Here is a 23,583-nt window from a genome sequence, read left to right on the forward strand (position 1 = left end):
TTCTTCAGGACTTTTAGAACTGAGGTTTGCCAAACACCTTAGAATCATGAGTATATCATTTTCATTCTATTTGGAAGCTCTTTTCCTCTAGCTTACTGAATATTTAAAATACAACTATAATAAAAACTAATATGCTTATGTAATTATATTCTGTATGCCATTTATTTTTTGTTTAAATTGATTTTTCTCCTCTTTATAATCTGCATTCTCCTGATTCTTAGCAAGCCTACTACGTTTTAATTAGATGTCATATATTGTATATTTTACTGTTGGTTAGCAAATATTTTGGTATTACTATTAATTACTACTAATATTAATTAACAGTTGTTCTGAGGGACAGACAACTATTTTACCTAAAAGATATGATTATTTCAGGCTCATCTCCAGTGCAAAACTCTTCACAATAATCTGCTGTACATGAATTCTGAGGTTTCTACTCTGGCAAATGGGAATAGTTATTATTTTTGTTTGGTTGGTTGGTTTTTAATTTGTTAAGTACATGGGGACAGCTGTGGTCCTGATTAATCCACGTTGGCTAGACTTTGCAGTTTGTTCAGATTTGCTGCACCTTTTTCAGAGTTTACTTTTTAAACTATATTTTTTACCTCCCCTATAAAATTGCTGTATAAATGCCTGCAGTGTCTTGCTACTTGTATTTATGACAGGATATTTATGAAAGCCTGATGAAAAAGCTACTATCTCTTTTATAACCTCAAACGTCTTCACATAATCTAAAGAAGGATAAGTAAAATAAAATCTTTAAAACTAACTTGTAAAAATTCAAAATATCTAAGAAAGATGTCACAGACTACTCTGAAATAAAAATATGGTTTTCTAAAGGAAAACGTGCAAGTACATGTGCTGTGTTTTAACATTACTATCTGAGTTGCTTAGAGGCAAGAAAGAAAAATAAGCCTTTTATTTTAAAAGCAGGCATAGGAATTCCTATTTCTGGAAAGGTGAAAATTTCCTATGATGCTAAAAAGATGTTTGATATAAAATCTCAGGCTCAGTATATTGTAGAATATGCTATGAAGAACTGGTATAGTTTATGACAATGATTTTGACCTTTTTTCCATAGTTTCTAGAAGGTGCATACTGTCCAGAAATTGACCAAGATAATTCAAGTGACAGAAAAAAGCAACAGAACAAATAAAACATTAAGAAAATGTTGTAAGGGCCAGTGCTGTGGTGTAGCAGGTAAGGCGGCTGCCTGCAGTGCCAGCATCCCATATGGGCGCCGGTTTGAGTCCTGGCGGCTCCACTTCAGATCCAGCTCTCCGCTATGGCCTGTGAAAGCACTGGAAAATGTCCCAACTGCTGAACCCATGTGGAAACCTGGAAGAAACTCCTGGATCCTGGCTTCAGATCAGATCAGCTCTAGACACTGCGGCCAACTGAGGAGTGAACCAGCAGATGGAAGACCTCTCTCTCTCTCTCTGCATAACTCTTTTAAATAAATAAATAAATAAATAAATAAATCTTAAAAAAAAAAAAGAAAAAAAGAAAATGTTGGAAAAACTAAACAACCAAAAATGATCAAAGGGGAAAATAGGCCTTGCAAACAGAAAAAAATACAAGGATTTCTCAATTGGATGTCAATTTCAATATTTTTTAAATTAATTAATTTATTTGAAAGAGTTACACAGAGAGAGAAGAGGCAGAGAGAGTGAGGTCTTCCATCCCCTGGTTCACTCCCCAATTTGCTGCAACGGCCACAGCTGTGCTGATCCAAAGCCAGGAGCCAGGAGCTTCTTCAGGGTCTCCCACACAGATGCAGGGGCCCAAGGACTTGGGCCATCTTTTACTCCTTTCCCAGGCCATAGCAGAGAGCTGGCTCAGAAGTGGAGGAGCCAAGACTCGAACCAGCACCCATATGGGATGCTGGCACTGCAGGCAGCGACTTCACTTGCTACGCCACAGTGCTGGCCCCTCAATATTTTTTTTACAGGTTCATTTATTTATTTGAAAGACAAAATGAAAGAGAAAAAGAGAGAGTGAGAGAGAGTGAGAGAGGTATCTTCCATCCACTGATTCACTCTCCAAATGCCTACAACAGCCAAGGCTGGGATCTCTTACCAGGTCTCCCATGAGGTGGTTAGGAACCTAAGTACCAGGGTCATCATCTAATGTGTCTTAGGTGCAATAGCAAGAAGCTGAATGAGAAATCGAGTAGTTGACACCTCAAGTACACACTATGATTCCAATTAATAGCTTAATAAATTGTGCCACAAGACCCAATCCAGTAATACTATTTAGTAAGCAAAATCTAATCCATGTGAAGGAACCATTCCAGTTTTAACTTGACTGTCAGCATAATCTTTATGCTCTGAAACAAACTTTTATGGAAAATTTGTTGGTGTTGTTCACAGTTATTGTAACAGTATTTAGCATCCTACAAATTCATTGTAAATAACATATTTATTTGTTATTTTGTAGACTATGTACTGAAATTACAACTATTAAATGGAGAAGTGACTTTAGATCATGGATTCTATTCAAACAATGTCTTAAGTTGGGGTCCTGTCCTAGACAAAGAAATTAAGAATTCTGAAAGTCAGAATTGTTCTAAGCTAAAAAGTATGCCTGGCTTAAAGAAGATATGATATTTTAATCACACATTTTATCATTACTGCTTATTCATCTCTGTCATTCTTTAAGCAAAACAATTTTACTTAATTATTACTTCCAATTTCTATATTGTTGTTCTGATTTATATATTTGGTATACTTGGTAATATAATTATCAGATAATCTACAGCTGTTTTTCCTTACTTTTTCCCAGCATTCTCCAGTATCACGACTATGTAGTATATTACTTCTTCAATACAACAATCTTTGTATTTATGAACATTTTAATTTAATTACATATATTTAGAATAAAGCTATAAAGTTTGTAGTAAAAATGGCAAATATTATAGTTCTTGGGAACCAGTATATTTTTGCTTAAGTAGAAATTAAAATATTATAGATGTCATATAACTTGCTGTTTATATAGACAGATAGATACCCCAATTATTTTTATTCCATTATTTGAAATCCTATAGTGGTGATTTCCCACACTAAACTAATCTAATTGCCCAGACTAATCTCATCTAATAGTTTCAAGGTGAAGATTAAAAATTCAAGTTTCTTGGGGCCAGCGTTGTGGTGTAGCAGGTTAAAGCCCCAGCCTGTAGCGCTGCATATGGGTGCCGATTCAAGTCCTGGCTGCTCCTCTTCCAATCCAGCTCTCTGGTATGACCTGGGAAAGCAGAGGAAGATGGCCCAAGTCCTTAGGTCCCTGCACCTCCATGGGAGACCCAGTAGAAGCTACTGGTTCCTGGCTTCAGATCAGCTCAGCTCTGGCCATTGTGGTCATTTGGGGAGTAAACCAGTGGATGGAAGACCTCTCTGTCTCCTTGGCTCTACCTCTCTCTCTAATTCTTTCAACTAAGTAAAATAAATCTTAAAAAAAAATTCTGTTTCCTTTAAGGAATTTATTTATTATTTTTTTAAGATTTACTTACTTATATGAAAAGCAGAGTTATATAGAGAGCAGGACAGAAACAGACAAATCTTTCATCTTTTGGCACAATGACCAGAGCTGAGCCAAGCTGAAGTCAGGAGCCAGAAGCTTCATCTGGGTCTTTCATGTGGGTGCAACGACCCAAGTACTTGAGCCATCTTCTAACACTTTCCCATGGAAAATTAGCAGGAAGCCGAATCAGAAGTGGAGCAGCTGAGACTAGACATCTGTGCCCATAAGGGATGCCATCATTGCAGGTGGCAGCTTAACTTGCTATGCCAAACGCCTGCCCCAACGATTTCTTAAGAGTTAAGTCATACTTTATGAATCATAAAAAAAAGGCTTAGATATTTTGAAAATCTGCTTCTACATAGCAATAGTTAGAATGAAAATAGATTAATCAGGTCAAAATGAGAATGCTATAATCAGAGGTAAATAACTAAAGGATATTTTTCCTGCAGCCATGTGGGAGACCTGGAAGAAACGCCTCTCTCCTGGCTTCTTCCTGGCCCAACCATGGTAGTTGCAGACATTTGGGGAGTGAACCAGTGGATAGAAGATCCCTCTATCTATCTCTTCTACTCTTTCTGTAACTCTGCATTTCAAATAAATTTTTAAAAAAATAAAAAAAAAAAGCCGGCACCGCGGCTCACTAGGCTAATCCTCTGCCTTGCGGCACCGGCACACCGGGTTCTAGTCCCGGTCGGGGTGCCAGAGTCTGTCCCGGTTGCCCCTCCTCCAGGCCAGCTCTCTGCTGTGGCCAGGGAGTGCAGTGGAGGATGGCCCAGGTGCTTGGGCCCTGCACCCCATGGGAGACCAGGAGAAGCACCTGGCTCCAGCCATCGGATCAGCGCGGTGGGCTGGCCACAGCGGCCATTGGAGGGTGAACCAACGGCAAAAGGAAGACCTTTCTCTCTGTCTCTCTCTCTCTCACTGTCCACTCTGCCTGTCAAACAAACAAACAAACAAAAAACAAAAACAAAAACAAAACCCTGTATTTATGAGGTACATTGACTCTCTTCTCTTTGTATTTTTTTTTGACAGGCAGAGTGGACAGTGAGAGAGAGAGACAGAGAGAAAGGTCTTCCTTTGCCGTTGGTTCACCTTCCAATGGCCGCCGTGGCCGGCGCACCATGCTGATCCGATGGCAGGAGCCAGGAGTTTCTCCTGGTCTCCCATGGGGTGCAGGGCCCAAGGACTTGGGCCATCCTCCACTGCACTCCCTGGCCACAGCAGAGAGCTGGCCTGGAAGAGGGGCAAGCGGGACAGAATCCGGCTCCCTGACCGGGACTAGAACCCAGTGTGGCGGCGCCGCAAGGCGGAGGATTAGCCTAGTGAGCTGCGGTGCCCCCCATCTTCTCTTTGTATTAACATCACATTAACATAATTGATTACAATTGTGTTGTTGTAATTATCATGCATTTGCTGTGACCTTGAGAATCTAATGCATTGATAAATTTCTAAAAAAAAGTACAGCTCCATTAATGCATTTAAATGTAGTTTGCATACATATATATATTGATTACATATATGAATTCTTTTCATGAAGTATTCAAAATGCACTATTGAGTTAACATATTTTATACCTGTAAAATGTCAGCGGGGTCTTCTTTAGCAGATGCGACCAATAAAGTATGCCCGTTGATGATTCCCTCGGCCAGGAAATACTTGAAGAGCAGGGGTGAATAAATACTGTATTTATCCTCTTCTATAAGAAAGAGAAGGTTACACTCAGTACCGTTTCATAGAACAAGCACTCTCACATGTTTTTATTATTTTTCTCCCTTAGAACAAGTATGTGAGGGGGCTAAGGCATAGTCAGATAGGTTAAGGTAATTTTCAGGATAGTCAATGAGAAGTAAGAATCTTTAACACAGACTTGCTGATTCCAAAGATTATTCTCTAAGTACTACACTCTGACAGCTACAAAATTTACAGGATTATGTATGTTTATAACATAAGTGAATTGGAGAGTTTTTTTTCTTACTAAGTCGCAGGGAATTTTCTCAGGCTATGCACCACTAAAATGACCATTACTACTTACCAACTAGTCTATAAACTTGCATCTTAGTTCTTTCATGTCGTAATAATAAAGCACTTGATGTATGTAGCCTGATGAATAACATTATATAAGTAATACTTGCAAAAATTGTATTACTATTTTCCTGTCTTGTGTTTTTCTTCATCTCTTTTTTCCAAATTATATAATACTTGCAAAAATTGTATAACTATTTTCCTGTCTTGTGTTTTTCTTCATCTCTTTTTTCCAAATTATAATGATCAAATTATTATTTCAGAGGATTCTGCTGCACAAATGAATTATGTTTTTAAGATTTTACTACATAATCAAAGCAGCTTCAAATTATCATTGTTTCCTCCATTGTGCTGACAGGCTACATGCCTACAGTTTAATATTAGGTATCTATCCTTTAGCAGTTTGAATACCATACCCAAAAAAAGAAACAAGTAAACTTACTGCAGTGTCTAAAGGGAGAGTAGCCATCATCAATTTATTTAAAAAATATTAATTGAATACCTAAGCTGACAAAATAGGAGAACGACCACACCCAATGTGGGTATCACTCTGGACTTTTGCCCCATCCTTGAGCACTGTCCAGAGCTCTGTGGGCCCACCCAGAACACACCTCTGGATATCCGCTGCAGGAGCAGGCATTCAACTAAGCTATAGAGGTACATTTCAAGAACAAAGCCCTAAGAGGCGAAAACCATCAAGTGTTTCCACAGATGCATAAAAATAAACATAGAAATACAATAAACATGAACAAGGAAAACAATATGATTCCCCCAAAAAACCACAACATTTCAATATTGTTATGTGACAATAAATAGATCGATGAAACACCTGAAAAGAAATTCTAAAGAATAGTCATACAATTACACAAAAACCAAAAGAAGCAAATACATGAGTTAAAGAAATCCATACATGACATGGATGAGCAATTCTGCCAGGAGATATAGATATTAAAAAAAAATCAAACTTAAATATTAGAAATGAAGAATTCAGTATGTCCAAAATAAAACAAAGCAAAACCCCAAACAGTGGAAGCCTTAACAACAGACTCTGTAAAGCAGAAAAAAGAATATCCACGCTAAAAGACAAATCTTTGGATACATCTCAGTCAGACAAAAAACAATTACAAAAACTGAAAACAGTGTTTGAGATTCATGGGATACCATCAAACAACCACCTATATATATGTCTTAGGCGTTCCTGAAGGTATGGAATGACAGAATGGCTTAGAAAAATTACTCAGTGAAGTAACAGCAGAAAGTTTCCCTAATTTGGAGAAAGATGCGGGCATCCAAGTGCAGGAATCACACAGAACCCCTAAAAGTCCTTCACCATGACATATTATGGTCAAATTTTCAAAAGCAAAACATAAGGAACAAATTTTAAAATGTACAAGAAAAAAATGCCAGATTAACTTCAAAGGATCTCCAATTAGAATGACAGATGATTTCTTATCAGCAACCTTACAGGCTAGGAGAAAATAGAGGCATAGTCTATGTCCTAAATGAAAACCCTGTCAACCCAGAATACCATACCAAGGAAAAGCTCTCATTTATAAATGAAGGTGAAATAAAGACCTTCCAAAAGAAACAGAAATTGAAAATATTTGTCACCAGCCAGTCAGCTTTACAAATGATAGTTAAGGATGGGCTACAAATAGAAACAGAGAAAGATAATCGGCATCATGAAAGAATGTGAAGGCTGAAAACTTTCTAGTTAAAAGTAAAAAGGAAATCCAAAACAAATAATGGAATTATTTATGAAAAAATGGTAGGACTAAGTCATTGCTCATCAACAATAACCTTGCATGAAAATGGCCTAAATTATCCAATTAAAAGACATAAAGTGTCCAAATGGCTTAAAAAACAAGACCCCTTGGGCCAGTGCCGTGGCTCCCTTGGTTAATCCTCCACCTGCAGCACTGGCATCCCATACGGGAGCCAGGTTCTAGTCCCGGCTGCTCTTCTTCCAGTCCAGCTCTCTGCTGTGGCCCAGGAAGGCAGTGGAGGATGGCCCAAGTGTTTGGGTCCCTGCACCCTTATGGGAGACCAGGAGGAAGCAGCTGGCTCCTGGCTTCGGATTGGCGCAGCACCGGCCCTAGCGGCCATTTGAGGGGTGAACCATGGAAGGAAGACCTTTCTCTCTGTCTCTCTCTCATACTGTCTAATTTTACCAGTCAAATAAGCAAAAAAAAAAAAAAAAAAAAAAAAAAGAAGAAAGAAAGAAATAAGACCCCTCTATATGCTGCCTACAAGAAACATACCTCATCAACAAAGATACACACATATCAGAAATTAAAGGAGGGAAAAAGATATTCCATGGACACAGAAATAAAAATGATCAGACCTAGTCATCCTAATATTACACAAAATAGATCTTAAAATAAAAACTGTTAAAAGAGACAAAGAAGGACATTAATTAATGATTAAGGGATCAATTTAACAGGAAATGTGACTATAGTAAATGTATATGTACCCAATACTAGGGCACTTGGCTGTTAAAACAAACGTTAATGAATCTAAAAGGAGACATAGGCTCCAATACAATAATAGGGGGAGCCAGCGCTGTGGCCTAGTGGGTAAAGCTGCAGCCTGCAGTGCTGGCATCCCATATGGACACCGGTTCTAGTTCTGGCTGCTCCATTTCTGATCCAGCTCTCTGCTATGGTCTGGGAAAGCAGTGGAAGATGGCTCAAGTCCTTGGGCCCCTGCATTGAGTATGAGACCTGGAAAAAGTTCCTGGCTCCTGGCTTCGGATCGGTGCAGCTCCAGCCATTGCAGCCATCTGAGGAGTGAATCAGTAGATGGAACACCTCTCTCTCTCTCTCTCTCTCTCTCTCTCTCTCTCTGCTTCTGCCTCTCTGTAACTCTTTCAAACAAATAAATAAATCTTAAAAAAATAATAATAGGGGATCTCAACAGCCTACCTTCATCAGTGGACTGATGAATTAGACAAAACATCAACAAAGAAACAACAGAGCCAATCTACACTATTGACCAAATGGATCTAATTGTTACCTATAGAACATTTCATCGCACAGCTGAAGAATACACATTCTTTTCATCAGTGCATGGCACTTTCTCTAGGACAGACCATATGGTAGGCCATAAAACAAGTCTCAGCAAATTCAAAAAACTTGAAATCATATCATGTATCTTTTCTGACCACAATGGAATGAAGCTGGAAATTAACAACTTAAAAATCTCTAGAAAATACGCAAACACAATAAGATTGAACAGTTGGTCATAGAATAAATTAAAAGAAAAATCCTGGAAAGCAATGAAGACGACACCACAACATATCAAAACTTCCGGGATACAGCAAAAGCAGTGTTAAGAGGAAAGTTTACTTCAATTAGTGCCTACGTTAAGAAATTGAAAAGGCTTCAAATAAATGATCTAACAATGCATCTCAAGGACCTAGACAAGCTAGAACAAACTAAACCCAAATTATTAGGAGGAAAGAAATAAAAATTAGAGAACAAAATTGATAATTTAAAAAAAAAAACACATAAAAGATCAGTGAAATGAAGAACTGTTTTTTTAAAAAATAAACAAAGTTATAAACCACTGACTCAAGTAACCAAAAAACGAGGGAGGAGATCCATGTTAAAACATCAGAGACGGCAGGCGCCGCGGCTCACTAGGCTAATCCTCCACCTTGTTGCGCCGGCACACAGGGTTCTAGTCCCGGTCGGGGCGCCGTATTCTGTCCCGGTTGCCCCTCTTCCAGGCCAGCTCTCTGCTGTGGCCCGGGAGTGCAGTGGAGGATGGCCCAAGTCCTTGGGCCCTGCACCCCATGGGAGACCAGGAGAAGTACCTGGCTCCTGCCATTGGATCAGTGCAGTGCACCGGCCACAGCGCACTGGCTGTGGCGGCCATTGGAGGGTGAACTAACGGCAAAAGGAAGACCTTTCTCTCTCTCTCTCTCACTGTCCCAAAAAAAAAAAAAAAAAAAAAAAAAAAAATCAGAGATGAAAAGGATACTACAAATAGGTTTATGCCAACAAATTAGAAAATCTAGAAGAAATGGATAGATTTCTGGAAACATACAAAATACAAAATACCAAAATTGAGGCATGAAGAGATAGAAAACTTATATAGACCAATAACCAAGATGGAGATTGAATAAAGACCCTCCCAACAGATTTTAAATTATGATAATGTAAAGTGCTACTGATAAAAATATCCAAAAGTTACGAAAGTCTATTGATCTAGTTATATTGTTATCAGACATGATGGTTATCTTAATCAGAAAGGTCCAGAGGCCTTTATATTTTATGTAATTATATTTTATATAATCTTAACTTTACTTCTATGTGCTAACAGGATTTTATAATTCACTTGCTTATATTGCTTTATATTTTATATAATTATATTTTATATAATCTTAACTTTACTTCTATGTGCTAACAGGATTTTATAATTCACTTGCTTATATAAGGAAACAAGCCATCTATTTCCCTTTCTTATTGCCAATATTCCTATGTGAACATACTAATTGGACAAATTACTTACCCATTTGCTATGGGCTTGAATTTCCTCAACTATAATATGGGATTAACAAAATTATAACTACTAATAGGATTATGACAAAATTAAATACTTGGATCATTGTGCCTTACACATACTTAAGCGATCAATAAATGTTAGTCATGGTTATTTTTGCCTTCAGCTCTTCCTTTTCTTTATATTCTAACAATTAGTCAAAAAGTCCAATGACTTCAAATTCCTAAAATCTTTAGAATCCATCAACTTCCTTCTTTCTTTCCTGCTAAAAACTTAGCTTAATTCACCATCTCTCACTGTCATCTGCCTCCAACTGGCCCTGTATTTCCATTCCTGATCCCTCCACACTATTCTCCACATACTCAAGAGTATTTTTTCTAAAGAGTATCTAACCTTTTCCCTTCCCCTTTTTAAACATTTAATGGCTCCTCATTGCTCTCAGGAGAAAAACACCCAAAAACAAAGATATACAAGCCTCTCTAGATCTCGTGTTGCTGTTTCTCAACACTTCCCTTCCATATAAGACATACTCCAGGAACAGCCAAGTACTTAAAGCTACTTACTAGAAATGAACATATTGCTTCCTATCTCAGGATCATTGCATAATTCCTTTTGCTAACTGGGAAACTAATTTGCTCAAATCCTCCTGGACTCAGATGATATAGTACTACCTTTGAGAAGCTTTCCTCCAGTATGAGTGAAATACTCAGTATGTGCACCATCTGAACCTCCACAGAAGCTTTAATACACATTATTGAAAATTTCCCAGGAAGTTAAAAGATTCACATGGCAGAGAATGCACCTTATTATATCCCTAGCATTGGGCACATGGTATACATGTACTAAATATTTGTAGAATTAAGGAGAACACAACAAAAACATATCCAGTTTTATAAACCAGACAAATCTAATATACTTTGGCTAAAACATAGTCTCTCATAGACACACACAACACACACACACACACAATAATAGTTATCACCTCTATTTTCTTGAAGAGCCCTGTGGGGCAGGAAATACTAATAGGAAGAAGATCATCTACTTAGGGATTAGCAAAAACACTAAGCTTTATCAAGCTGAAAATTACCAATTTTGTGAAACAAATTTTGAGGTTGTATAATAAGCATTTAATTAATCTATTTAGTGAATCCCCATAACACTGGGCAAGTAAAAACGATAATGATGTGACAGAACTGCCAAAAAGCACATGTAATTTTGGCCTGAATTAATAGTTTAATTTCTAGGTTGAGAGATATGAAAATGTCCTGCTCTATTCTACAGTAGTAAAGCACACTGATAATGACACAAGTTTTCTTTTCTCACTTTTAATGATACCTGGGGCTGCTTCCATTATTTTCTCACATTTCAATTATTAAAACTTGGAATAGTCAATGTTAAAGCTTTAATATTCAATTGAACGCTTTCTCCCTCCAGCACAGACCAAAGCTGTGGCTTTGTAGTGGCTGCTTCACTTTTCCAGCTTATGTGCCTGGGAAAGCAACAGAGGATGGCCCAAGTGCACCCATGTGGGAGACCCAGAAGAAGCTCTTAGCTCCTGGCTTCAGCCTGGCCCAGCCTAGAATGCTGCAGCCATTTGGGCAGTAAAACAGCAGATGGAATAGCTCTCTCCCACTCCCTCTCTCTTTCTCTCTCATAATTTCAAATAAAAATGAAAATAAAAAAGTTAAAAAAAAACAATTCTCCATGACTACCTATTTCCTATTAACTTTCAAATCATTCACTCATTCAGTCATTCATTCATTATGTTGTGTCCCTACAGGGTTACCATGATCACAGTTTACAAGTCTATTGAATAAAGTAGACGATTATGATCAAATATTTCAATAAGATGTAGTAAGTGCCATGAAAAGATAAAGAATACTATAGGACAGGGCTGGTGTTGTAGTGTAGTAGGTGGAGCTGCTCTCTGTAATGTCAGCAACCCATATAGGCACTGGTTTGAGTCTTGGTTGCTCCATTTCTGATCCAGCTCCCTGTTAATGCACCTGGAAAAGCAGCAGAGGATGGCCCAAGTACTTGGGCCCCTGCACCCATGTGGGAGACCTCAATAGTGCTCCTGGGTCCCGGCTTCAGCCTGGCCCTGTCCCAGCCATTGCAGCCACTTGGGGAGCGGATGGAAAGAAGACCTTATCTTGCTGTCCCCCACCATAACTCTGCCTTTCAAATAAATCAAATAAATAAATAAATAAAAAGAATACTACAGGAGCTGGCATTGTGGTATACCAGGTAAAGTCCCTGTCTGTGAAACCAGCATCCCTTATGGGTGCTAGTTTGTGCCCTGGCTACCCCACTTCTGAGCCAGTCCCCTACTAATAGCCTGGGAAAAGCAACAGAAGATGGCCTAAGTATGTGTGCCCCTGCCACCCACATAGGAGACTTCGATGAGGCTCCTGGCTCCTGGCTTTGGCCTGGCCCAGCAGGTATTTGAGGAGTAAACCAGCAGATAGAGTGTTCTCTTTAAATTATAATGAAAAACTCACACACATACACACACAATATTTAAAAAAAAAAAGATTTATTTATTTGAAAGTCAGAGTTACACAGAAGGAGAGGCAGAGAGAGAGAGAGAGATAGGTCTTCATCTGCTGGCTTACTCCCCAGTTGGCCGCAATAGTCAGAGCAGTGCTGATCTGAAGCCAGGAGCCAGAAGCCAGGAGCCAGGAGTGTCTTCCGGGTCTCCCATGAGGGTGCAGGGGCTCAAGGACTTGGGCCATCTTCTACTGCTTTCCCAGGCCACAGCAGAGAGCTGGATCAGAAGTGGAGCAGTGGGGAGTTGAACAGGCGCCCATATGGGATGCTGGCTCTGCAGGCGGCAGCTTTACCCACTATGTCACAGCCAGCACCACACACACAATTTTAAAAAGAAAAAATACTACAGAAATATTTAGGAGGAATACTGAATATGGATACAGAGAAGGAAAGTAGAAGTTTAGGGAAGCATCATGATCCTTAAAAATATATCTAAGTGGAGATCTAAAAGATGATTAAGAGATGGGAAAATAGGCAATAAGAAAGAACATAAACGAAGATTTGGAACAATAATACTACTTTATTGGAATTAAAAGGTTGGGGTGATAAACACAAAACAAGAAGAAAAGCAAGAGGTTGTGAAGATAAAAGGCTGAAGTGAATAAGTCATGGTAGATGGTTAAAGCCTTGACCTTGTGTTAAAACTTGGAACTTATTGTTAAGATCAATAGGGAGCACAGAAAGATCTTATGCCAGGATACATCATAAGATTTTCATATTAGTTCAATCCTGACAACGCTAGACAATGGACTAAGTAATAGAAATATTAAACGCAGGGACCACTTAAGAAGCTCTTATAATTTCCATGAGAGTAGTTGATTATAGCATGAATTAGGGTAGTATCAATAAGGAAAGAGAGAAAAAGAATTACACACTGAAGAAATAGAAAGAATTACACACTAAACTAGGGGCTTTTTGCTTTTCCTTGTTAAGCTTTTTATTTTGTGAAGCATTAAGCCTTTTTACTATAATAAAAACATGTTTACTATAATATTGAAATATGTCAAAAACTAAAAAAAAAGAAAGAAGGAAGGAGAGTGGGAGGGAAGAGAAGAATATCATTATCTACAAATTATACTGAATCTGTTAATAAGTAGCATGTTGACGGGGGGAGCATGTTGAAAGTACATGAAAGTAAAATGAAAATTAAAAATTAAAAAAAAGGGTAAAAACCCTTCTTAACCTTTAAGACACTTTTTTCCATTCCTATCAAAAACTTATATAAAGAAGAGTATACCTAGATATGCTGAAAAGATGACTCCTAGTATATTACCGAAAGGATGAGATGTAATTAACTGAATATTAGTAGAGAATGTGGAATGTTCCCAACATGAAGAAATGATAAATGTCTAGGTGATAGACATGCCAGTTACTCTCATCTGCTTACACATTGCACACATGCATTGGAATAGTACACTGAATCCTATACATACACATAATAACATTTGTGGCAAAAAGTGTATTAAAAATAAAATTTAAAAAGGCAAAAACAATGAGGACTTAGTGATTACAGGATGAATATAGCATTGGAGACAAACACATCAAAAGGTCTCTCTCTGGCACTTGGTTGATTCAATCATCCAGAGCTCATAAGGGAGAGAGATAGATTTAGAAAAAAGGGGTACAATTAGGAGGTAGGTTAAAATTGAACTTTTGGGGTGCCTATAAAATATTTAATGGGAAATGTTGAATAAGGAGTTGAAAATGAAGTCTACATTTCTCTGTGTATCCTATCTATACAGCAATGCCTATAGGTTACTGATGAGTTTTATTCCCTGGTCATTCTAGTTAGGGCAAAGATTGAGGCATTCAAGTACCAAATGTAGTGCCAGAAGTTGGAATAGGACACCACTATTTTAAGTAAAGTCAAAAGGAATTTTAAAAGCCATGAGCAAGGGCCAGCACCATGGCTCACTTGGTTAATCCTCCGCCTGTGGTGCTGGCATCCCATATGGGCACCGGGTTCTAGTTCCAGTTGTTCCCATTCCAGTTCAGCTCTCTGCTCCGGGAGGGCAGTGGAGGATGGCCCAAGTCCTTGGGCCCCTGCACCCACATGGGAGACAAGGAGGAAGCACCTGGCTCCTGGCTTTGGATCTGTGCAGCGTGCTGGCCGTAGCGGCCATTTGGGGGGTGAACCAATGGAAGGAAGACCTTTCTCTCTGTCTCTCTCTCACTGTCTAACTCTATCTGTCAAATAAATTTAAAAAAGAAAAAAAAAAAGCCACAAGCAGAGGAGTAGAAGGCTACAATAGAATCTAAAGGGAGTAACTCAAGGAAAGCACTATTAACAACATAATTGCTATGAAGATCATGAAGGAAGAGGACTGCGAAATATTCTCTGGAATTAGCAATGAGAAATCATTAATTGTCTAGCTATAGCAGTTGCAAAAACATAATAATATCTGTAGTAGATTGAGGAATGACTAAAATGTTACAAAAACATGTAAATACAGACTACACAGGAAGCTTGGCTATAAAAACAAAAACAATAGTGGTGAGGTGTAGGGTTTAAAAGTAATAACTTTCTTCCTTATTTTTAAGTTTAAAAATGGAGGGAGCATGTTGAAAGTACACAAAGAATATAACTAATAAAGATAAAAGGTTAAAGATAATAAGAGGGGAGGGCGCCGCGGCTCACTAGGCTAATCCTCCGCCTTGCGGCGCCGGCACACCGGGTTCTAGTCCCGGTCAGGACGCTGGATTCTGTCCCGGTTGCCCCTCTTCCAGGCCAGCTCTCTGCTGTGGCCAGGGAGTGCAGTGGAGGATGGCCCAAGTCCTTGGGCCCTGCACCCCATGGGAGACCAGGAGAAGCACCTGGCTCCTTCCATCGGATCAGCGCGGTGCGCCGGCCGCAGTGCACTGGCCACGGTGGCCATTGGAGGGTGAACCAATGGCAAAGGAGGACCTTTATGTCTCTCTCTCTCACTGTCCACTCTGCCTGTCAAAAAATAAATAAATAAAAAATAAAAAAAAAATAAAGATAATAAGAGGACAACAGACACTGCCAAATCCTTGGAAGAGTGGAAGGAAATAAGATCTAAGGTACAGGGGAACGGATGATTTTCAAACGGAATGTACAGTGTACCTTTCCATTTGTGAATGAGGTGTTTTGAGGATTAATGATTAGAAGTTGGAGAGTTTTATTCTGATGTTCTGCGCAAAATACCGCAAGTAATTCCAGAGAATTAAGATGAAAGGAGTTATGTCTGATGTTTGAGGACAAGAAAGTTTAAAAAGCCGCTGAGGTTACTGACTATGAAAAGGGGGAGACTAGAGTTATACAAAAGTCTTCTGACTAGTGTTGAAAGCATACTTGAAGTTAGAGATCACTAGAGTCTCTAGTAAATGATGAAAATAATTAAGAAGTTAGTAAACGGTTGTAATGAGAAGGTATAGAGTGTGGAACAGACAAAGGCATGTTTAGCAGCAGAAGGGATTTTTAAGATAAATTATACATCTTTAGTATAAAACAATGATTTAATTTTGGAGAAATTTGATTTGAATTAGAGTCACTAACTTTGTGACCATGCAGAAGTTACTTAACCTCTCTTAAAATTTCAATTTCATTACTATACAACATAACCCTCTCATCTAATTGTTATGAAATTATAGAATATATGATCAGCTCTTGACACAAAACCTCAATAAATTCTAAGTGTTTCAGTAAAATTTTTAATGATATGATTTCAGGATATCAGAGTTTGTTTTATATGAAGTATTTTTTTTAAGATTTTATTTATTTATTTGACAGGCAGAGTTACAGACAGTGTGAGAGACAGAGAGAAAGGTCTTCCCTCCGTTTGTTCACTCCTGAAATGTCTGCATCAGAGCTGTGCCGATCCGAAGCCAGAAGCCAGGAGCCTCCTCCCGGTCTCCCATGCGGGTGTAGGGGCCCAAGCACTTGGGCCATTCTCCACTGCTTTCCCAGGCCACAGCAGAGAGCTGGACTGGAAGAGGAGTGGCCGGGACTAGAACCGGCGCCCATATGGGATGCCAGCACTGCAGGCGGAGGATTAACTTAGTGCACCACAGTGCCAGTATTATAGAGGAAAACTGTAAAAGTTTAGAAGGAAAAGAAATAATAGAAAATTGAGTGTAAAAAGAAAAAAATACTAAGTTTTGTGAAGATAAAAGTATTATGGAGACATAAAATCAGACGAGTTTAATTCTGAGACAACGACTAAATATGACAAGGAGATGAAGCATGATAGATTTAGTTGACCATAAAATTTAGCAAAAAATTCCAGAAGTCTCTGGTGGATACAAGGTAAATACCCTGCTCATTGCATACTGCAATTCTGGGGGCTGATACAAGGATTCTGAAGTTTTATGATTTGAATTCCACAAGTAGGTAGTGGAGGCAAGAGGAAAGAGGCCAAAATTCTCCGACTACGCTTAATGTATGTGCTTTCTGCTTTAGAAGGGCTTATCATTCAGCTTTTGTATAAGACTACTCTCCCGAGTCCTTTCATGCATTTGTTAATGTAGTTACCCACATGAATATTTTTCCCTTCATTTCTCTTCAATTTCTACTCATACTTTGATTCAACTCTTTTCCACACCTGTTACATTTACATACACATGTGCACATTACATAGTATTGTCATACGTTTTCCATGTGCAACCAACATCCAGTTTAAGTTCGTAAAGAGTAAAACCCAAGATTTATACTGCCTATCAGTGCTTAACACATGGTAGAAGTCTAAATGTTTGCGGACCAAAGGTCAGGTGACTATAGTAAAGAACAGCACTGATCTCAAGTTGTCGTATTTCAAGCCTTTAACAGATTGTACACTACAACTACAAAATAAATCAGTAATAAAATATAATAATACAAAACAGGGACTGGCAAGCACTTTTTAAATAAGAAAGTAAATTTTTTAGGCTTGGGGACCATATTGTCAACTACTCAATTCTGCTACTGAACCACACAGACAACGTGAAAATGACTAAGAATAACAGTGTCCCTGCAAGTCTTCATTTATAGAGCTAGATGGTCAGCCAGAAGGCTACAGTTTGCCCACTCTTGCTTAGTAAGAAAAATGTTTGAAATTTACTGCACAATGTAGAAGGAAAATATACGCAGGCCCTTAAAAAAGCTCACAGAAAATGGAGTTAAAAGATGTTTATTTTGGCGCATAAACATAAAGGTTTACCAAGTTGATGGGAAAGATGGAATGTGCTACCTTGAGAATTACTGAGCAACTGTTGCTGGGGTTGTAGAGGCAGAGATACATGCATTATGTTATAGTTATTGTAATAACTATTTTTCATGAACTTTTTGAGGTACCATTAGAGCTCAACATACTAAAAGAAAGACTGAAGGTAACTGATAAGAAAGTACTATATGGGTCTGGTGCTGTGGTGCAGTGGGTTAAAGCCGGGGCCTGCAGTGCCAGCATCCCATTTGGGCACGGGTTTGAGTCCCAGCTGCTCCACTTCTGATCCAGCTCTTTGCTGTGGCCTGGGAAAGCAGTACAAGATGGCCCAACTCCTTGGGCCCCTGTACCCACATGGGAGACCTAGAAGAAGCTCCTGGCTCCTGGGTTCAGATCAGCTCAGCTCAGCTCTGGCCATTGTGGTCATTTGAGGAGTGAACCAGCAGATGGAAGCTGTCTTTCTCTCTCTCTCTCTCTGGCTCTATCTCTCTTTGTAACTCTTTCTTTCAAATAAATAAAGTAAATCCTTAAAAAAAAAAAAACACTATTACATTTTTGTAAGAACAGTTCTGAGAATGATTCATTTTTGCTATTATGAAAAATTATAACAAATTAAAATTAGGAAAAGTAGGCTAGACATATTCTAAGGTGATCTCTATGATTCCTGTCTCCTGATATTCATGCCTTTGTATAATCCCTTTGAGTGCAGCAGGACCTGGGACTTGCTCCTAACCAACAGGATGTGGCAATGGTGATGGAATAGCACTTTTGTTGTGGAAGACCATAACATCTATCTTACTGAGAGACACTCTCTGGTTTTGAAGAAATAAGAAGACACCTTCTTGTGGGGAGCAACTCGGACTAGACTAAGTTACTGGAATTAAGACTTATTCTATGCATCTGCTCTCCCACAATATGGCGCTGAGAAGGGAGAAACAGCTTCTACGTAGCTGCCTCCAGTTCAACCAATAAACTGTAGGACCTACTCCTGATTGGAGGAGAGCAGCGTACTCGGCGTGTGGGTAGCAGAGTTGGGATTGGTGGAAGAGGACTATAAAGGAGGAGAGAGACAACATGCACCAGGAACATCTAAGGGGAACATCTGAAGGAACACCTGTGCAGTCCCCAAGAGAGCCGGCCGGCGGTGTGCCGCTCCCCTGTGGAAGTGGGGAAAGTGGCCAGGGGGAACCGCCCTTCCACGGAGGTGGAAGGGACAGTAGCCAACCCGGGAAGAACCAGCAGCAAACCCGGGGAGGGCCGAGCAGATGAAAGAACAGCGCAGGGTCCTGTGTCGTTCCTCCATGAAGAGGGGGAGCGACACCTTCTGAGTTGCCTTATGGAGAGGGCAGCCTCTGGCTACAGTCAGCAAGAAACTGAATGCCAGCAATAATCAACTGTGGGCTTAGAAGCAGATTCTTCCCTCACCAAGTCTTCAGATGAGAACTCAGCCTTGGCTGACACCTTGGATGTGGAGGACACCGGAATCACAGAAATTTTAGGATAATAAATATATGTTCTGTTTAAGATAATAAATTTGTGTTAATATTGTTAAAATAGATAACTAATACCAAAGTGCAGTGATAATTACAGATAATTCCCAACATAACCATATTTTTAACTTAATGATGGGCTTATTAGGATGCAACACTATTGTAAGACAGAAAGCATCTGTAGTCATAATTAATTGCCCAGAATTACATCATTTATCTCCTACTTCTAGAACTAAAATCATACAATTACTGTAAGAGATTATCTAAAAATTAATGCATTCATGTCACATAACTTGCATTTTAATTACTGACAATTTCTAATTAACCTGTCTGATGCTCAGTATCTTTGCAAATAGATCACAATCCATTGTTTTAAAAGAGACTTGGAAACTCTAAATATTTATATGACAACTTTATTTTTGATACACTTAAAGTGTTCCACATTTACTCAAATACCAGACTGTCAGAAAGTAAACACAATCTCAGTCAATTCAAGAAATAAGTATGCTTCATGGAAAGTCTTAATTTTTACTTTCCTGACAACTGTTTTTTATTTATTCATTCATTCCTTTATTTGAGAGGCAAAAAGGGAAAGAGTGAAGGGGAGAGAGCAAATGGGCACACTCTCCCATCTTCTGGTTCACTCCACAAATGCCCACAATGGCCCTGGGTCAGGGCTCAAACCTGGGAACTCAACCCAGATTTCTCATGTAGGTGGTAGTTAAGCCATTACCACTCCCAGAGCCTGCATTAGCAGGACACTGGAGAAAACAGCCAGAGCCATTATCAAACTCATGCACTCTAACATAGGGTACGGGTGTCTTAATAGGCCTCCTAACCCTAGAGGTAGATGCTTGCCACCTTTAAAAATTGAAAATTAATTTTTAAGCTAGCTGTAATTCTTCAATTTATTCTCCAGAGAATGGTCACATTTATTTATTTATTTTGCTGCATTTAGAAGGTCTAAGGTAGACTAACTTTGGATTTTTCTGGTTGTCCACAATTATACTGACAATGAATCTAAATATTCTACTCTGAAAGCCCATATGGGCACCAGTTCGAGACCTGGCTACTCCACTTCCGATCCAGCTCTCTGCTATGGCCTGGGAAAGCAGTAGAAGATGTCCTTGGGCCCCTGTACCGGCGTGGGAAACCTGGAAAAAGCTCCTGCTCCCAGCTTTGGACTTGTGCAGCTCTGGCTGTTAAGGCCAAGTGGAAAGTGAACCAGTGCATGGAAGACCTCTCCCTCTCTCTGCCTCTCCTTCTCTTTCTGTGTAACTCTTACTTTCAAGTAAATAAATAACTTTTTTTTTAAAAAAAGGTAGATCACATTCACTGTGCAAATTATATTGATTTGTGAATGGAGAAAGTACAGAACCTATTAGATGAAATGCCCAATTTTCTAATCTAATAAGATAGGTAAATGTTAAAATTATATATATACAGGGTGTTAAGGGTGAGATGCAGGGGCCAGTGCTGTGGTGTAATGTTAAGCCATTGCTTGTGGCACTGGTTTGAGTCCTGGTTACTCCATTTCCAATCCATGTCCCTGCTAATGGCCTGCGAAAGCAGTGAAACATGGCCCAAGCACTTGGGCCCCTGCACCTACTTGGGAGACCTAGAAGAAGGTCCTGGCTCCTGACTTCAGATTAGGCCAGTTCTGGCTGTTGCAACCATTTGGGGACTGAATCAGCAGATGGAAGATCTCTGTCTGTCTCTCCCTCTGCTATAACTCTGCTTCACAAATAAATAATTTTTCTTAAAAAGGGTGAGATATGGGTAAACTGGTCTACTTATAATTGTTGGTTGAAACACATGGTGGTATAACTAATTGAAAGAACATTCTAACAATGTCTAAGACGATTTAACAGGGTTCTATCAGGCATGTGTGTATCTTGGAATATACTCTAAGGTATTCACATATTTACACAGAGGCATATATGCAAAGATCACATATAAGATTAAGCACAATAGCACTGTTTTTTTTTTTTTTTTTTTTTCCGACAGGCAGAGTGGACAGTGAGAGAGAGAGACAGAGAGAAAGGTCTTTTGCAGTTGGTTCACCCTCCAATGGCCGCCGCGGCCGGCGTGCTGCGGCCGGTGCACCGCGCTGATCCAATGGCAGGAGCCAGGAGCCAGGAGCCAGGTGCTTTTCCTGGTCTCCCATGGGGTGCAGGGCTCAAGCACTTGGGCCATCCTCCACTGCACTCCCTGGCCACAGCAGAGAGCTGGCCTGGAAGAGGGGCAACCGGGACAGAATCCGGCGCCCCGACCGGGACTAGAACCCGGTGTGCCGGCGCCGCTAGGTGGAGGATTAGCCTATTGAGCCACGGCGCCGGCAACAATAGCACTGTTTGTAATAGAAAAGTGGAAGTTACTTAAATTTTTTAGTAGAGGACTATCTCAATGAATATGATTACATATTGCAATGAGTTCCTATGCAATTGCTAACAAGAATGAGTTACAACTATATGAATGCACATGGGTCAATCTCTATGGTATATTAAATAGTAAAAGTGATGAATGCTCCTATGTATATTATTTACCTAAAAACATTCTAGTAAGACCCTCAGAATAAGACTTCTTTGGGGATGGAGGCTAAGGACTTGAAAGAGCAATCTAATTTACTTTATATATCCTTTGGAAAATTATATACTTTTTTATATGAAAACTCCAGGTTATTTTTCAATAAAAATCTTCATTTTTTTAAATTTTGAAAATGTGATTAAAGGGGCCAACACTGTGGTACAGTGGGTAAAGCTGCTGCCTGCAGCACTGTGGTACAGCGAGTAAAGATGTTGACTGCAGTGCTGGCATCCCATATGGACACCGGTTAGAGTTCCAGCTGCTCCACTTCTCCTCCAGCTCTCTGTTATGGCCTGGGAAAGGAGTGGAAGATGGCCCAAGTCCTTGGGCTCCTGCACACATGTGGGAGAACCAGAAGAAGCTCCTGGTTCCTGGCTTAGGATCGGCCCAGCTCCGGCTGTTGTAGTCATTTAGAGAGTGAACCAGTGGATGGAAGACCTCTCTCTCTCTCTCTCTCTCTCTCTCTCTGCCTCTGCCTCTGCCTCTCTGTAACTCTGCCTTTCAAATAAATAGATAAATATTTTTTAAAAAATGTTATTCAAATCACCATTTACAGAATTTGCTAATCACATTATTTTTTCCACTTAAATGTTCTTTAGGAATAACTGTCTTCAAAGTATTTATGTAGAACTTTGATGAGTGACACAAATAACTTATAAGACATATTTTCCTTCACTTTCATTAAAAGTTGTTCATTATCTAGAGATTTGAGCACTAAATCCTAGGAAAATTTTCAGAAGATAATATTGGAGAGATCAAAGTAAATCATAAAGTCAGAAATAAGCAGATAGTTTGCAGCCAAGAGCCACGTGGAAATTAATGTCTGGGTTGAGTGACTATGGGACCAAAATGATTAAATGGCATGACTTAAAAAAATTAATGAGGGACATTTTTAGTAGCAGTAAGCTACAATTATACAGACCAATCCTTTTTTTTTTTTTTTTTTTTTGCAAAAAAAGATATTTATTTGAAAGGCAGATATATAGAGAGATCTTCCATTTGCTGGTTCACTCCTCAAAAGTCCTTAACAGCTAGGTCTGGGCCAGGCTGAAGCTGAAGCCAGGAGACAGGAACCCCATAGTGGTCTCCTGCATGGCTGGCAAGGACCCAAGCACTTGGGCCACCTTCTGCTGCCTTTCCAGGTGTATTCATAGGAAGTTGGATAAAAGAGGAGTGGAGAGGACTTAAGTCAGCACATTGTTGTGGGATTACCTTGTTATAAGCAGTGGCATAACCTGCTATGGCACAATGTTGCCCCCAGACAATCTTTAAAAAATACTGTATACCGGCCAGCGCCGCGGCTCACTAGGCTAATCCTCCGCCTAGTGGCGCCGGCACACCGGGTTCTAGTCCCGGTTGGGGCGCCGGATTCTGTCCCGGTTGCCCCTCTTCCAGGCCAGCTCTCTGCTGTGGCCAGGGAGTGCAGTGGAGGATGGCCCAGGTGCTTGGGCCCTGCACCCCATGGGAGACCAGGAAAAGCACCTGGATCCTGGCTCCTGCCATTGGATCAGCGCGGTGCATCGGCCGCAGTGCGCTGGCCATGGAGGCCATTGGAGGGTGAACCAATGGCAAAGGAAGACCTTTCTCTCTGTCTCTCTCTCTCACTGTCCACTCTGCCTGTCAAAAAAAAAAAAAACAAAAAAAACTGTATACCTGGGAATCTTATTAGCAGTCTCCATATATCATTTCACCATGTTAAAGACAAAACAGCCTGAGATGAAAGTAGAAATATCGACCATATAAAATGAGGG

General features: G+C 39.7%; 1 protein-coding gene across 5 annotated transcripts in view; it reads right to left on the minus strand.

The window, feature by feature from the left end:
* ELP4 (elongator acetyltransferase complex subunit 4) overlaps window positions 1–23,583 on the minus strand; it is a 276,252-nt gene that overhangs the window by 234,038 nt on the left and 18,631 nt on the right. For all 5 annotated transcript variants that reach the window (XM_002709032.5, XM_051825657.2, XM_051825667.2 and 2 more), the window contains exon 3: window positions 5,094–5,215. In XM_002709032.5, the coding sequence (XP_002709078.2) occupies window positions 5,094–5,215 (122 nt within the window). The remainder of the gene's footprint in view (window positions 1–5,093; window positions 5,216–23,583) is intronic.

Source organism: Oryctolagus cuniculus, chromosome 1 (genome assembly GCF_964237555.1).
Source record: "Oryctolagus cuniculus chromosome 1, mOryCun1.1, whole genome shotgun sequence".
NCBI lineage: Eukaryota > Metazoa > Chordata > Mammalia > Lagomorpha > Leporidae > Oryctolagus > Oryctolagus cuniculus.